The sequence below is a fragment of the Anser brachyrhynchus genome (genome assembly GCF_964034855.1).
Source record: "Anser brachyrhynchus genome assembly, chromosome: 10".
Classification (NCBI taxonomy): Eukaryota; Metazoa; Chordata; class Aves; order Anseriformes; family Anatidae; genus Anser; species Anser brachyrhynchus.
This window is the reverse complement of record NC_137705.1, coordinates 12,480,369-12,497,152: the sequence shown is the minus strand read 5'-3', so window position 1 is coordinate 12,497,152 and position 16,784 is coordinate 12,480,369. Positions and strand designations below refer to the sequence as shown.

The 16,784-nt window shown below is 51.0% G+C and overlaps 1 protein-coding gene across 2 annotated transcripts in view; it reads left to right on the top strand.

Annotated features, from left to right (window-relative positions):
• NCKIPSD (NCK interacting protein with SH3 domain) overlaps nucleotides 1-15,293 on the top strand; it is a 48,498-nt gene extending 33,205 nt beyond the window's left edge. For both annotated transcript variants that reach the window (XM_080606137.1, XM_080606138.1), the window contains exons 6-13: nucleotides 130-300; nucleotides 1,737-1,823; nucleotides 2,604-2,742; nucleotides 7,859-7,939; nucleotides 9,231-9,359; nucleotides 11,279-11,371; nucleotides 12,921-13,093; nucleotides 13,656-15,293. In XM_080606137.1, the coding sequence (XP_080462263.1) occupies nucleotides 130-300; nucleotides 1,737-1,823; nucleotides 2,604-2,742; nucleotides 7,859-7,939; nucleotides 9,231-9,359; nucleotides 11,279-11,371; nucleotides 12,921-13,093; nucleotides 13,656-13,859 (1,077 nt within the window). In that variant the 3' untranslated portion in view covers nucleotides 13,860-15,293. The remainder of the gene's footprint in view (nucleotides 1-129; nucleotides 301-1,736; nucleotides 1,824-2,603; nucleotides 2,743-7,858; nucleotides 7,940-9,230; nucleotides 9,360-11,278; nucleotides 11,372-12,920; nucleotides 13,094-13,655) is intronic.
• The last annotated feature ends 1,491 nt before the right edge of the window (nucleotides 15,294-16,784 follow it).

The window sequence follows — 16,784 nt, the reverse complement described above, 5'->3', positions numbered from 1 at the left end:
GTCTTTTTGCTGCCAGTTCTTGACTGAATGAGGCCAACTGCCAGTCCTGAGACGAAGATTGCATGAAACAATCACCCGAACAACAGCTACCTGTCAGGACCCCAGTGACCACTGACTGTCCTCTTGCAGGATCTGAGCTCAGGGCTGCCCTCGGGACAGATCTGCCACGATGAGCAGCGGCTGGAGGTGATATTCGCAGACCTGGCCAGGCACAAGGACGATGCTCAGCAGCGCAGCTGGGCACTCTACGAGGACGAGAATGTCATCTGCTGCTACCTGGAGGAGCTGCTTCGCATCCTGGTGAGCAAATTTCTCTCTTTGCAGGCATAGCACAGCAGACAGATGCTGGTGAAGTTCTTCTTTTTTTTTTTTCTGGTCTCCTTTGTCCTTGTGTTGCCATCAGATTTGCTGTTTCAGGGAGTATAGGCTTCTTGTGCATCTCTTACAGTTGGTGTGAAGCCTTGCCCCTTCTGTGCAGGGTCCTCAGTGCTCTTGAACTACCTTTCACTCCACCTTATAAAGCGCTTATGAAAGGAATCACAGAACTGTTACTCATGGTGGTTGTGGTATATACCTCTCACAGGAGAATACTAACCTCCCCTTCAAAAACAAACAAACAAAAAAACTCCCAGAGCAAATATTGCACAGGTAGGTCCATTTAAAACACCTTCTGTGGCTGGTGTGGCTGACCAGTGTGTGCAAGTTGACATCAGGGTCTGTGCCATATCCTGAGCGCTCCCTTCTGTGGTCTGCTCGTACCCTCCCTGCTGTAAGTCTTTAGTGGAAGCGTGATACAGAGCTGCACCAAATTGTAGCTTCCAAAGCTCTGCTGGTCTTTGTAACCAGTGTCTTAACTGGCTCTAAATACGTGGAATTTCTCAAGTATACAGTGTGTCCAGGCAGACCAAGCTATTTTCTCCCTGCCTTTATTCCAACAAGTACTTGGAGAGTGATGCCCAGGAAATGCAAAAATGTGAAAGTTCTTCAGTTCTCATGAAAGAGAGCTTCAAAGCTGGTTTTGCGAGCAAGTATAAAACACTTATAAATTTATAAAACGTTTGTGTGTATGGGAGAGGTGCATCCCCGCAGTGCACAGCAGGGAGAAATGCTGTTCTGGTGCTGTCTCTAGGCCGTATAAGCCCGCCTGTGTACGGGGAGCACAACGGTATGGGAGCTGTCACCTGGTGCAGTGACATGGCCTGCGTTACAAACAAGCGCCAGCACTGACTTTGCTGTGGCACCTGTTTTGTATTCCTCTCTGGTTCTGACATAAGCAGAACAAATTTTTATTTTTTTGTGTAGTAAATGCCGTTGTCTTTTTAGCTCAAAACATGAGCTACCGTCTCACTGCGGGGCCTGCTTCTTTGTGTAACAATTTCCTCCAAATTCAGCGTGGGGGGAGGTACAGTGCTTCTCAGTACGGGACCGGCACTGGAGCTGCCATACAGAACTGCAGGAGGCGCTCATCAAGGTACTGCTCAGGTCAAGGGGTTTTTAGATGTTTTCAGCCCAAGACGTGCTGTACTGCAGAGATGTTTCTTAAGAATTCGCTTTGATGCAGAATCTCCAGGGTGGTGGGTTTGGAGCTGTTTGTGCTCTAGCTTTGGTTGCTTTGTAAGGTGGTTGAGCTGGGGCTACTGAAATCCAAGAGCAGCTAGCCTCCCTGGAGCTCTCTGCGGCGGCCGCCTTGCTGCTTTGATGTGTCACTGGGCTGACCAGTTCATTCCTGCTTCCAGACAGATGCAGACCCAGAAGTTTGCAAGAAAATGTGCAAGAAGAATGAGTTTGAATCCGTCCTGTCCCTTGTGGCATATTATCAGATGGTAAGGTGGCAGCGTGCCTTGAATATCTCTTCTTTTTGAGGCTTCCCTGAAGATGCAAAAGAGCAGGGTTGCTCTGATGAATGTATGAAACACGTTCCCCCTGGACAGGGCAGTTCTGTGAACTTGTTGGAGTTGTAGCACGTCTCTTCCCCGTGCTGGCAAATCTCGTGTTATGCATGCACGCTGCATGGAAGAGCAGAGGACGCTACAGACGCCGAAGCGGAAGCTAGCCCTGTGAAGGGGAAAGCTTGCTGCTTTTATTAGCTCCGTTGAGGGACAGAATCACCATCTCTAATGTCTAGAGAATGGATATCCGAGGATGCCTTGGGTAAGCTGACAGGCTGTGACTGCTCCTCATTTAATTGATGCACTCCTGTGCATTAGTAAATGGCTTTGCTTAGGAAAGTAGGTTGTGAGCAGAAGCCTTGGGAGTGAGGAAGAAAATCAGTATTCACAGGAAGAATGGAAGTTTTGCCTTCAATGGCTACGCAGCATTGCTTTGCTCCCCTCTTTCCTGGACCTTGCTGCCATAGGATGCTGCGGGGCTTGGAGGCTTTTCCCCATCCTGTCTGAGTCCCCAGCTGCAGCACATCAAGCCTTGCTGCGTTTAGCTGTCATCTGGCACATCTGTATCTGAACCCAGAGCTCAGCATTAGGTTCTCTGTTACCCTGGGAGGATCTGTAGCCTTCCCAGCAGTGGGAACTTTAGCCAGTTATGTCTCTCACCTTTGGGTAACCCTCATCTGTGACATGATTTGATCTAGTAAATTGTTTTTGCAGGAACACAGGGTGCCACTGCGGCTGCTGCTGTTGAAATGCTTTGGAGCCATGTGCAACTTGGATGCTGCAGTTATCTCAACGCTTGTCAACTCTGTGCTGCCCATGGAGCTGGCCCGGGACATGCAGACTCACACACAAGGTGAGCCAGAGCTGCTGTGCTCAGGTCTCCAGGGACATCTTTCCCTTAGATAGATGGATTACAGCAGCGCTGGTAGCCTGTCACTGCCTGACTGCTCTACATGCTCAGTGCTCTGGGGATAAGGGTGTCTGTTTTTACAGTTTTTTAGGTTATTACAGATGTAAGTGGAGAATGCATGGGAGAGGATGTTTCAGTCCAATGGTGCAAGGCCCTTCAGCTCTTGAACGTGCCACTAGTGATCTGTGTCACTGCTTGTACAGGTCTTAAAGCACGTTTTGAGCTGTTCCAGTTTGATTCATGATGCTGACCAGAGACACCTGCGGACCTGGAGGTTGTGTTGCCAGATTTTGCTGTTGTTGTCCCCCAGAGCTCCTACTTAGCTCGGTATCCTTTGTCTCCCAGGAAGAACCAAAGAGCAAGGTGAACATGCAGTAATACTGCCATGACATTACATTCCAGCCCCTTATGCATTCCTGGCCTGGGGCAGTCACAACTTTACTTCTCATTTTGAGGTCAGTCTATAGGCCACCAGTGTTGCCAGTGGCATATACTACATTTTCCCTTAAGTGGATATTGAAAATGTGTTTTGTTCTAATTGCGGCCTGCAATTAAAGTAGCTGTTGAGTGACTGTGTGGATCAAATCAGAAGAAGCTGCATATTGAGGTCTTGCTGCCTGCGCACTGGTTGCAGCCTGCACCCTGTTGGTTTGCTGTGAGCATCCTGGGGCCGATGGAGAAGTGCAATTTGGAGATGAGCCTGTAGGGTGACGGTTCTGCTCAGAACAGGACCGTCACACCCATTTCATGTGAGCCAGGGAAATGTCCAAGATGACTGCCTTGGACATGCATAATAGTTGTCCCTGTCCGCAGCGTGCTGCTACAGCCTGTGCCAAACAGCCTGTGTGGTGGACAGGATTCATGGGGTTAATCCGGTGTCTGGGCAGGGGTGTGGGGGGTGAAAGCCAAGCCACGAGGCTTTGTGATCACCTTTGCTTAGATGCTTTGGAGTGCAGTTATTTCTCGTGTGGGGACTGACTGAAAAATCCTGTTTGAGCTGAGGGCTGCACAAAGTGCGCTGGGTTAGTGTGGAGGGGGACTGAGATCATTACGGCTGTGTTGGCTAAGCTTTCTCCTTGTGTTACCGCAGCATATCAATTATATGCAGTGAACCTGTCACGCTGTTGGTGTTTTTTCTGAGTATGTGCATGAGAAGCCTCTTCCCTAGGCGGAGGTATTTCTGCCTGAGAAGCAAATAATACTCGGTTACAGAGCTATGACTGTGCTTCTCTGACAATGCTACTGATTTTGTGCTGCCAAAAATAACTTTATTATGTACCTGTCACTAACTTGTAAAGATTGTCTCCAGGTGAACCTCTCCTGTGCCATGCAAGCAGCCTTCAGTCTTCTGCTCTGTTCCTTTAGTCTTCTGCTCTGTTCAGCTGATCCGGAGCTGTCTCAGAGCCCCTTGTTACGTCCTGCCTGGTCACGGCGTTGCTGTCCAGGGCATTTTCCCAGGGGCTGCATCATCCCAAGTAGCACAGCTACCTCTGCCTGTTGCTTGTGCTGGAGCATCAAGCTCTGACATGGGTGACTTCTGTACACCTTTGCTGATCTACCTGTGGTGGGCTGAGTCAGGCCCGTCTCCTAGCAAGTGTGAGACTCTGCTTTGGGGACCTAAAAGCATTGCAGCGGAAGTGAACGGAAAGTGGCTCTGCTACGTCCCCTGGACTTCTAACCTGCCGCTGTGTGGTGTCCCTTCTTTCCTTAACTTTGTCTCAAGTGAGATGCTATTTGCCCTCTTCACTGTAATATGTAGGCAATACTGTTAAACAGTTAAAAGCTGCTCTTCTTTGGTTACAGGAGCCCCCCAAAGTGATGTCCTGATGCTCTGCTGCCTTCCTCGTGCTAATGCTTGCAAGCATCTCATCTGTGCAGCATCCAATCCTCCTGGCCTTCTCGGCAGGGCTGCGGCGAAGTAACCATCCTTGACCCAGACGTATCTGTCCTTCAGAGGTGACTTAGGGCATTAGTAGTTCCCTGCTGCCATTCTGGTGCTTACTGCTTCGTGTCCTGCTGCCAAATGGCAAGCAGTACCTCGTGTGAAAACACGACCTTGAATGCTGGAATGACTTGAGCGTATTTTGGTACTAGGAACTGGGGAATAGCAGCTGATCCGTGACATCCCGTGCAATAGCTAATCCCTTCTGCGGATGGCAGGGGCTGGAGCAATCAGTGCCAGCACTGAGCCACCGGGGACTGTCGAACTGGCTGCAGCAGCTCTGTGGGATCCCTCCTGGCTTGTTACTGAAGAGCAGCCGAGGCTGAAGCTCTGCGCGTGGATGCTGGGTGCCTTTGATGAGAAGGAGCTTTACCCTGGGGTCGAGGCAGGCGTGTTGGCTGCTGGCCAGTTCTTCTGCCAGATGCTTGGGTCTTATTGCTTCTGGACAGCCACTTCCCTCTGATGCGCCTGGCCTGCACATCTATCAGTGTTAGAAGAGCTTATAATAAGACACAGTGAGGCAGAATTAGCCAGAACAATTCCATAGAAAACAGACGGGGATAATCCACTCAGTAATTGTGACTTTCTCCCCTGTTGCAGCTCAGTGTACATGCAAGTCAGCTGTCAGGCTCCTTTTATTTGAGTTGTAGACAGCTGTGTCTGCTCCCAGCGCCTGAATTCGTGCTGCTGTGTTTAGAGGTGGAAAGCAAGGTCTTTGAAGGCCTCTGAGAAATTCCTGTCACACATAACAGCAGCTTTCTTGCCAGCACCTCAGCAGGCTCGGGAAGTGCAGGCCGGTGAGCGCACAGCCGCATCTCTGCCACCCTTCGTGGCCACTTGAGTGACATTCATCGGTCTGACGTCAACAGCGTCCCTCTGCTTCAGGAGAGTTGTGTTAATGCTATTTACGTGCTTGCAGCCACGCGTGCTGCTCTGGAAGGAAAAAAGGCTGTGCTTCGGCTGGCAATTACTCTGTTCTTCAGCATCTTAAAGGGCGCAGCCTTGGATGAGACTTGTGACAGCAGGAACACTCCAAAAACTTGTAGAGTCTGTGGTGAGCAAGTGCACCAGGTTAATCCAGATTTTCTCCGAGTTCAGCTTTCAGACTGTTTTCATCATCCTTTCATTCAGCATTCTTAGGCAAATCCAACAAAATTTGCCACCTAATAGTGAGTCTGCTGTCAGCCAAGATGAATGGACAATAGTTCATGGCAGATGGGCCAAGGACATGTGAAACCACCCTCCCCATCCATATCTAATTAATCTCCTTCCCTATTTTCTACAACTGTATGTTTATCACTGGCTTCTAGTTCTCAGATCATTATTTTATCGCTCCTGATGCGATGAGAGAAAATGCTTTGATTGTGAAAGCCTTATTAAGAACACAGGAACAGCAGGTCCCTATATCTACTGCAGCATCCCGCCTCAGGTACCGGCTCCAGATGCCTTGGAGGAAGGAGTGAAGAGACCGCGTAGTGAACAATTAGGAAAAAAGCACTCCCAAGTGTGGGAACATACCCACGGTAGCTGGTTGGTTACACCTAGGAGCAACTTTTACCTGTCAGCTCCAACCGTGCAGGTTCCTGCTACTTTTGTCAGAGTCTTTTCCTACTACAATGAGCTTTGGCATCACTGACACCTTGTAGCTGGGAGGTCCTTATGTAAGTATGAAATATAGTTAAGTTATTGAATGTCCTCCCTCTCCATTTAGCAAGAGTAAACAGCAGTTCCCAGCTTTCTTTGCTGCCACGTGGTCCAGACTGCTCTCGTACAAACTCTTAATCTTTTTAATGCATAAAGCCCCAAATGATACGTTCTTACTAAAGTATTTGCTGTTCGAAACCTCAAGCATCTTGTGGAGTTTAGACGAAGTCTGCACGTTCCTTATTTACAGAGACTCTGCTTATTGAGATGACTTCTCAGGATTAGTAGGCAGACAGGATTTAATTTTTTCCCTCTTGCTAACAGTAAGTCTGTGAGCTGCCAAGTGCTGCAAGTCCAGTGGCCAATTCCAGGAGCACCTAGTAGCAGTGAAGGCATCAGCCTGTGCAGTCAAAGTCAAACTGCAGGACACAGGTGCTTAGAGCTGGATCGATCTGTGCACAGAGCAGTGATGTGTCGTAATGGGTCGGTGGGGGAACTGGAACCAGTATGTCTTGCAGGGAAGGATCAGACATCAAAGGGACTGTTTTTTTCTGGTCCGATAAGAAGTACTGTTTTGGTCTTCTAATAACAAAACACATGGTTTTCTTGTAACAGGTGCCTGTAGGCTATTTGGACAGATGTAGCTGAACTTTATTTAGCCAGTACATGTGGTAACCTGCTTCATAAAAATAGTACAACTTTTCTTATCATCCTCAGAATCGCTAAAACGGATGGAGGCTGCCTTTTGTTACAACACAGATCGTATTCTGTGACTTTTTTTTTCCCCCTGCAAATATCTACTGAGGTGTATCAGTTAATTAAAATTCCGGGAAGGCACCGGCTGTGGTTCTGTGGGATATTTACATATAGCTGCTGCCAGCAAAAAATTGTGTTGGACTAGCAGGCTGCAGGACGTGTTAGCGCTGGAGATGCGTGTGGCCTGGGAAGCGGGCAGATGGACAGCCGGAGTCGTGAGCGGGGATCTGGGCTCCCCAGAGACCTCTCGTACCTCCGGGCAGAGCTGAGGTAGCACAAGTGGAGCAGTGCAGAGACGGTAACGAGCAGCACAGCGGTCCGGGGGTGGTGCTGGTTGGAACAGGCGGTATTTCAAGGTGGCCAGATGGATGCTTTTTTGGGTTCAGTAATTGCATAACTATGGTATGCGTCCTGGGACTGTGCAGGGGAGGTTTTTAATTATTCAGATCGAGTTTGCCCAGATCCTCTTAAGTGGAAGGGAAAAAAAAATTGAGAATTTTGTTGTATTTTTAAATTGATTTAGAAATGCATGGTACAGAAGGCATGTGCTTAAACAAGGGGAAAACACCCTTATAGTTCAATAAATACAGGAACAAAGAGCAGTTTAATCAGTGTTAAATGTCTGTACGAAATGTGTGACTTTGCCTCTGCAGCTAGGGAATAGCGTGTTGCACCCTCAGAAGAATTAATGGCAGGACCTCTGGGTTTGTCTTGCAGATCATCAGAAGATGTGCTACTCTGCCCTGGTGCTGGCAATGATATTCTCCATGGGGGAGCCCCTTCCCTATCATCACTACGGTAAGAGTGGCACGTGCTCGCGGCTGGGTAGGATGGCAGAGCTGATGCTGGGACATTTAGGGCACGTCAGCAGGCACAGGAGAAGAGAGGGAGCTTTTCTGGTGGCCAAATCAGGGACAGCTAGGGGAGAGCTCAGCATCAGCAAGGCAAGAATGGGGTCTGCTCTTCACCACTAGAGCCTGCCTGCTGGAAACAGCTGAGATGACAGATTTTCAGAACAAGCAGCACACGTCTGGGTTGGAGCAGTGGAGGGCTGATGCCATGCTGCAGAAGATGCAGTTTGGCCCATCACTTATGGCTAAGTGGCATACTTATCCAAATATTTTTTTTACTGCTGTCCTTCAGGATAACACGCGCCTCATTTGTCTGAGACATTCCGTCTGCTGATGAGGCTGAGTCCAGATTGTTCCACGAACGCCCACTAAATCCATCAGCTGCATAATGTGGCCTCTCCTTGCTCTCCCTTGTAACAGTGTGGTGCAGCCCTGTGAGTTTCAAGCTCTTAGTGAGAGCAGAGATGATTGAGAGTATTGCAATCAATAGGGAAGTGCAAATGTTCCAGATCTGTTTTATCCATTGTCCTCTCATTCCAACCTTCAGCTAGAAAGCACTCTCTGCCTGTCTCTTTCCTTGGCCAGGTATTGTTTTCCCAATACTTGGGAAGCTCTGGGTTCAGTTTTCCTCAGTTTTCCTATAGAAACACAGTAGAGATTTTCATAATCATCTCCTCAGCAGCTTCACCTTAACACCCCAATAAACACGTACAAGATTTAAGCCGGTGCAGCAGGGACTGAGGAGTGAGCCTCCACATCTCCTGCTTTTCTCTCCTCGTGTAACCCTGGCAATTATTTCCAGCAGGTGGACTTATTTGCATGAGCTCCTGAGCTTTCTTAATAGCTAAATTGAAAAATGGGTTATTACTAATGATCTGGATGATTATTCTTTTTTAAACAGACGGATTAGACCCGTGGTCAAGAATACAAATCTCTTCCTATCTGAAGCCTTCCTTGGTAGCAGTGATGCTGGAACAACAGCTAAAGCAGAATTTGGCATTTTATTTACTCCAAAAAATTGCCAGTGGGAGACCAACATTCAGCATTTGTCTGAACTGTGGGTAGTTCTCTGAGTCATTTGTCTCTTGCACAAAGACATTTGTTAATTCCCTGGTGGCTGACACTGGCACTCTACTAATGGTTTTAAGCATAAAAGCATGGGGAAGTGGTTTGCACGGTCCCTTGTTACTTGGTTTATTTTCACAGTGCTGTAAATGCCCATCTTTCTCCTTGTGCAGAACATCTCAACTCTCAGTTTGTGCAGTTCTTGCTGGACGTGATTGAGGACGGGCTGCCCTCAGACACCACTGACCAGCTGCCTGACTTGTTTGTCAACGTCCTTTTGGCCTTCAATCTCCACATTCCAGGTTGGTTTGGTGCTGTTCTGCCTTGGCAGGATTTCAGTGGTCTGGAGCAGCAAGGGGATGAAGAATGGGGATGCTGAATCTCCCTGGGACTTAAAGGTGCTGTGATAACCTGTCCAGCTCCCATAGCCTCTGGCAGTACGCTGTTTCCCCCAAGGCTTTTGTGTTGTTCAATATTGTTCAAAACCCCAGAGGAAAGAACAGCCTGAGAGCCCATTTCCTACCAGCTGACCCTCTGAAGCCCAGTGGATTTCTCTCCATACTTGCAAGCTGGCTGGATCAAAGCAATTGCTGGCCTGTGCTTGTAGAGCGTGCACGTGGCTGACTCAGGCACAGTTAATTTGGAAGAGAAGATGCTCCAATGGGCATTTCTTGAAATCAGTCCAAAAAGAAAGTCGTCTGCTTTTTGTAGGTCTTTACAGACCTGCTTACGTCGCTGCACCTCTTGCGCTTCATTCAGTGCTCATGCACTGGGGCCAGGCTCTTCAACCTTAGCCTGAGCTGCATGCTCTCCTGGCTCCCCTCATTCTCAATCCTCCCTTCCCTGCTGAGCTCCTTAATAGACGAAACCCCTGGTCCCCAGAGAAGAGCATTTGCCCTATCCCTACCAGGGCTGTCTGTGAGCTTCAAAGTCTGCTGTTGGAAGACTGGAGTAGTGCCATGTCCTGGTAAGAGAGGCCACTTGTTCACCCTGAGTGTGCAAAACCTCCTATTGCTCCAGTTGTCTTTTAATTATTTCCTCTTGGTCAGCTTCATGCCTTTATCCTTGGCTTTGTGGAGAGAGGGGAGGATAAAGGAACAAGGACATGTCCAGTAATTTACCTGTTATCTTGAGTTGTGCTTCATTAATATTTGTGGGAAAGTTTCTAATTTCATGTGAAAGTTGATTGCACAGAGGCTGATCAAGCATAGTCTCTGCTGCTTTCGTTCATTACACCTTCTCACAGCTACCCATATACTTCCTGACTGCAGTAATTAGGCAATAATGCATGACAGGCAGTGTGTTTCTGGGGGATTATTGCCCACCTGGGGTATAGCCAAGAGCGGTGACTTGTTCTCTGATGCTAAGAACATGTTAAATGATTTTCAGGTTGCTTATTAGTGGATGGAATTTTTATTCCTCTGTCTGCAAGGTTCATCTGTCTTGTATTTCAATTGTGTGGAGTTAATATAATTCATTTTAGCAGATTTTTTTTTAAACTGATGCCTTTCAATGTGAAGGATCCTAAAGCCCTTCACAGCCCATGAAATATTACAGGGTCGCCAATCCCGATGCAGAAGTAGCCACACTGTGCTGTTCGGATGCTTCTCAGCAGGCACACTGATGTGCATGAGGTCTGCTGGGGTGAGTGTATTTTAGCTACAAGAACTCACCCCCAAAGCAGGTCAGGGGACATCTCCCGGAGGAACTCTTCAACCCTTCCTGTGGCACAGCCCAGTGCTGAGTGTTGGGAAGAAGTACTTTTCCCTTCTGGCATGCTTCTAGGAGCTGGCCGTCACCTTTTGTGAGAGCTTGCAAGGCAGTAAATTCCAGCGGGGCACTGCTGATGCAGAGTGTGAAGGTGCTGGAGAGAGGAGCCCTTGGCTTCAGAGGGCTGTGAGCAGGGGCCACGTTTCACAATATAAAGCCTCTGCAAGGTATTTTGGCTTGCTGAACTGAAGCCCACATGTGAATCTGCACACAGAAAGACCTAATTATTTAATGCATTGCTTCCAGACTTGTTTCACCTCTCCTATCGGTCCCTTTCCCTGCTTGCCCGTTCTGGGGGGCTGAAACTTTTTGGTTCACGCTGGTTCCCGGTAGCTCCCCAGAGCAACGATGTGGAGTAGGAGCCCTCTGCTGCTTTTTTTTTGTTGTTGGTGGTGGTGTTACTGTGGTCTCAGCAAACAAAGGCATGTGCTGAATGAGGTTTCTTCCCTAGTTCCAGAACACAGCGTGATCATGACTATGATAAGCAAGCACTCGAATGTCAAGACGTTCACGGAGAAGCTGCTGCTGCTGCTGAACAGGGGAGGTGAGTGTTCGTGGCATTGTTACGGGGCTGGTGGGGGGCGCAGCTAATGGTGACTCAGGGAGAGGAGCCCGGTGCTCCTGAAGGGCTGGGATGTGTCGGATGCAGGTAGCTGAGGAGCTGGGGGCTCGGGCAGGATGCGGTGCTTCCCGGTGAGTTTGTGGGGGTGACAGGCTGCATTGCTGAGGACGGAGCTGCATAAAGAATGAAGCGATACTGACTGCAGCAGGGAAGGGAGAAGAGGCCTCTGGGCCAGCTTTTCCATGCAAACTGGTGTTCCTGTGTCAGACCAGCCCCGTCTCGCAGTGCAGCTGCCTCTAGGCAAGCTCTTGTCGGGAGGAAAGCTGGTGCTGGGCCACTTCTGTCCTCGGACAGACGGGGCTCCGTCAGCGCTGGCACACAAACCACAGCGTGTGCTGGCAGTCAGCTGCTCCGGGGGACAGATCCAGAGGGAGTTCCTGCTTTCCGACAGGCCGCTTAGAGTGAAACTTCCCATCTCAAAATTGCCAGCAGAGGGTTAGCTCCGTGCCTGCTCCAGGCGTGGAGTGAAAGCCGCTGTATGTGCAGAGCTTTTGCACGGCAGATTGTTAGAAAGCTGGAGATCGCTGCAGGCAGAGCAGTGCCAGGTATTTCTGCCTGTGCTGCATGCCACTATTGTGCTTTCTAATACCTTCTGGATCACAGGGGCTTTGCTGCCTGAGATTCATTTTGTTGATTTGCTGGTAAATAACTCATCCTGTGATGCTTGCAGCTCATCTTACTCAGGCTTTAGTTCTCTTTGGGGTTGCAAATCAGTCTCCATGCTATATCAGCTTGAGGACAGCCTGGATATCCGTGCTCCTCTGTCTGGCCTCGTCCCAAAGCCTTTGTTTAGCCTTTTCCATGCCAGATTCCCTACAGGGATCACCTTACTGTGAGGGGCTGGGGGAAGAAAGGGGGGGGGGGGTGAAAACCTAATGAAGATGCTTCTCTTGTGCCCTCCTTCTGCTGGAGGGTCCTGCAGTGTTCTAGAGCCCCTCTTGGGGTCTGCAGGGACGTGTTTTGGTAGAAAACAGGACATGACGGCTAATTTAAACTTGGAGGTGTTTCTTTTCGTGCTTCCAGGATGGTACTAGCCTTGTCTCCATGGTGAAAGCGTGTCTCTGACACAGGCCCTGGTGGGCTTTTCAGAGGGGTCATTCGACCAGACTTAATAAACCAGGGCGAAAATGAGTGGTAGCTGTTGAGCAAGGAGGGGAGGCACTGGGAGGAGGTGATGCACTAATGAGCTTTCACCTGGGATGTTAGGTGAAACATAAACAATGATTAATGCTAATGCTAATGAATTTGGACTCTGCTTGGTGCCCTGCAGAGCTGCCATCCTGATTACACAGCTTTGTGTGAGGCACGGAGGTCTGCCAGCACAAAAGCTAGCTGTAGGGCAGGGAGCAGCTCACAGAGGTCAGGGGCAGCCTCCTCCAAATCCTGTAGGGCCTAACGCAGGGGTTGACACTGAAGATGGAGGAGGTGGGAGGAGTGCTTGGCCTTAATGCAATCTCTCTGCCACCTCCAGATGATCCAGTTTGTATCTTCAAGCATCAGCCTCAGCCGCCGCACTCAGTGCTGAAGTTTCTGCAGGACATCTTTGCCAGCAAGGATACAGCCAGCATCTTCTACCACACAGACATGATGGTCCTGATAGACATCCTGGTGCGGCAGATCGCTGATCTCTCCCCTGGAGACAAGGTGCTCGCAGGAGGCTGTAGGCTTTGAAAAAGGGAGCACAGTCCCTAAGAAATAGTGTTTTTCCTTGTCCTCTGTAGGGCCTGCTGATGCAGACAGGAGTGGAGTCCTGGGGTGGGCACAACATTTCTGGGTGCCCAAATCTGTCTTGGGGTCTGGGGAGGAGGAGGGGGGATTTATCCTGCCTGGCACACCGTCGTAGAAAGGTGTATTTGAAGAAACATCTGCCAGGCTTTTGGTGGTCTGCACCCTTCTGTCCAGCAACTTTTGGGCCCCTCTGTGAGTCGTAGAAGTAGGAGGGACCTCTTGTTTTTTGTTAGTGCAAGAGGAGGGGGTGTGTCTGTTTGAGTTGGTCAAGAGCAATATTAAGGTGCTGTGGGAAAAGTGCAGTTTTCCATACCACTGAGTCCTTAAGCAAAGCAGGTGCCTTTGGAGTTGCTCTCTGGCTGGTCGTGCAGCAGCAGCTGTTCCTGTGCTCATGCTGTAATGGAGGCTGGCATGCTTGTTTATCTCACTTTGAATCTTTCATTGTGCTCTCTGTTTTTTCTCCCCTCCCACTTGGCAGCTGAGGATGGAGTATCTGTCTCTGATGCACGCCATCATCCGCTCCACGCCGTATCTGCAGCACCAGCACCGCCTCTCTGACCTGCAGGGCATCTTGCAGCGCATCCTAGGGGAGGAGGAGGAGGGGCAGCAGTGCCAGATGGACAAACTGATCATCTTGGAGATTTACAAGGAGTTCCCAGAAATCTCTCCTGGTACCAGCTAACTGCCCCTCGGCTCGGACTGGAGTTCGAACCACTTGGATCAAAGACGTCTCTTGTTGACACTTTCTCCTCGTTTCCTTCCAGTACAGCTCATACCTTATATTCCTCCGTGCGAGGCCTAGGTTCGGACAGTGTTCACCGGCCCTTTAGAAACGCAAGCAGCAGAAAGGGCATGGGGTGCCCTGGGGCCTGGCGCTCCGGGAGATTGGCGCTGGGCAGAGCGGGGTGGGCGCTGGCACGTGGTTTGCCTCCAGCACTCGGGCAGGAGGCATTTAACCGGCACGAGGGGCAGAGAGCTCGAGAGGGACTTAGCCAGGGTGGCGGTGTGCGTTCAGCTGCGCTGGTGTCCTGAGGTCCCGAAGCGAAAGGCCTTTGCCTTCGAGTATCACTTCTTTTCCATGTGCATCTCCCTGCAGTGTCCAAGTGGAGTCCGCTGGTGCTTGGAAGAAGCTTTTGTAACATCTGTTTTGTTCGCTGCTGCTAGTGCCAATGTGCTGCAGCCCTGCCAAGGGAGGTAGCCTGCTCGCTGTCTAACGCCTTGTCTAGTGAGCCTTCCCCTCCCTCCTGGCCCTCAGCTTTGACTAGAGGTAGCAGTCCACGTAGGGTCATAGAGGTCTTAGCGCAGCAGCTGCTTTTTTCAACCTGCTTTCTATAGTGATGTTTAAATCTGAATTTCTTGCCCACTGTGGCAGCCTAGAACTAACGGCTGCCTGGGCGACGCTGCTCTTAGGAAGCCTTTGGCGTGGACACAGTGCAAAGACACGTCCTGCCAAGCAGAAGCTGCTGCTTGCTGCCTCTCTAGCAGCATTGCCCCGGGCAGAGGGGCTGCGTGTGGGCAGGGGCACTCTCTTTGTAAAGCCTGTGGATTTTCTTGCCTTGAGCTTTGTAGCAGCTCTGCCTCGCTGCCCTTCCTCTCCATGCGGCAGCGCTCAGAGGCAGCGTGAGCCTGGTGTCCAGTAGCTGTTTGTGACTATGCACGAGTGTGGGGAACCCTTATTTATATTTCCTCTATGTTTCTAGCAAATGGGATTAACCTGTTTCCCTGTTACAGATGGTCACACACACTAACATGGGTCTCTTAAATATTGGTGTCCGCAGTCTGGTCACTCGCTGTCCCCAGCTGTTCCTTTGCAGTATCCTGGTAGGAGCTATTGGCATTTGGAACTGGAAGTACTGGGCGCTGTGTTTTATAGCTTGAGGAAACAACACCTGAGCTCTGCTCTGCAGGCCTGGGCTCTGGGCACAGGGGCAGCGATGCTCAGGAACAGAGGGGTGAGGACCCCCTCGAGTCAGCCTGGGAGCGTCCAAAGCATAATAACCGCCCTAATAGAGAAACCTATTTTTCCCCTGTAAAAATGTATGAATGTCAAAAGGGGTCCTGTATTTTCTTAAACACTAAGTGTAACATGCAGAGGAATAAAATGTCTTAAACTGGACTTGTGTGAATGTAGCTCTGTCTGTCCCAGCATGGTGTGGGTGAGCCCTGTCGAGGGGGGGACCGAGGCAGAGGGGTGGCTGGGTGCCGGCTGTGGGGTGGGTGTCTGCTGCCTGGAAAGCAAAGCACCGGCTGCTCACCCCAAATGGGAGTGGTGCTGCAGTCACTTTTCCCACACTTGGCTTCCAGCACTGAGACACGAGTTTCCATTAGCCGTTTCAGGCCGTTATTAGGGTGCTATCTCCTCGTATCAGCGTGTTTGCGGCAGCTCGGGGTGTTGGGGGCCTGGTGCAGCAGAAGCAGTCTGCGACCTCCACCTCTGGTTTATTGTCTGGAATGATTCAATTATGACTATTTTGTGGCAGTAATACCCCGATGACTTCCTCATCCTCCCGAGCTGCCAGCTGCGTAATTAGAGCAAATAAACTTGAAAGCTTTCATAATTTTTTTAAAAGCATCACCTCTCTTCTGATTGGATTTCTTGATGGGAAATGCTGTGGTTAAGGAGGCACGATGCCTAAGGAGCCGGTGGCAGAGGCTGGCGTGAAGCTGGCACGTCCTGGGGGGGAGGTGACAGCGCCCGGTCTCCGATGCTGGCCTGAGGGCTGTGACACTTCCCCGAAGTAGGTCAGGCTGTCACCGGGCCAGGGCTGCTCTGCCACTTGCTGTTAGGCTAACAGGGCTGGGGCAGGCACCCGGAGAATGTGAATCCCCCCCGGGCACCGCACGCACACAGCTCGGTGCTGACACACACACTGGCCCGTTACAAGCTCTCGTGCCAGCTTCTCCGGGGCTTAGCAACCTGCACCCACCACATGCTGTCCTGAGTGGTGGTGGTTGCGCTTGGTGGGTGCAGGGTCGGGGGCCAGAGGTGGGTTTGACACTGGGGTTCGCGCTGCAGCAGCAGTATGTGGGGTGTTGTGGCCCCGTCTGCAGCCGGTATGGGGCTGCTGAACCCCTCTGGGGACCCAAACCCCTCGGTGGCCCCCAGCCCGCTGTGCCCAGGGGCTGACAGCATCTCCTCGCCTTCCTCCAGGTGTGTCACCCAGCTGGGCTGGGCTGTGCAGGGCGGCACTGGGTGCACCCAGGGTGCTCCCTGCCCTGCTCCATCCCCACTCCTCCCCACACACCGCTCCCTCACATACTCTCACCCCGACGTGTCCCTTTCTTCCCCAGCGCGCACCCCGTAACCTGCACCTCACGCTTCCCTGGTGCTGGACGCTAACGGGACCACAAAGCCCATTACCGGGGAGCCCGTTACAAGCGTCAGCATCTCGGGCCGCGCTGTTCGGCACCGAGAACGAGGTGACAACGAGAACGAGGGCTGTCGGTTCGGCACAACCCGGCGGCACCGAAGCCGAGGATCCCCCGGCCGCCCGCCCGCCCTCCTCAAGATGGCGGCGGCGGGCGGGGCGGGGCGGGGCGGGGCGGCGGGAGCCATGTTGGGGCTGCGGGAGGAGCCGCCGCCACCCCCGGCCGCGGCGGAGCGGAG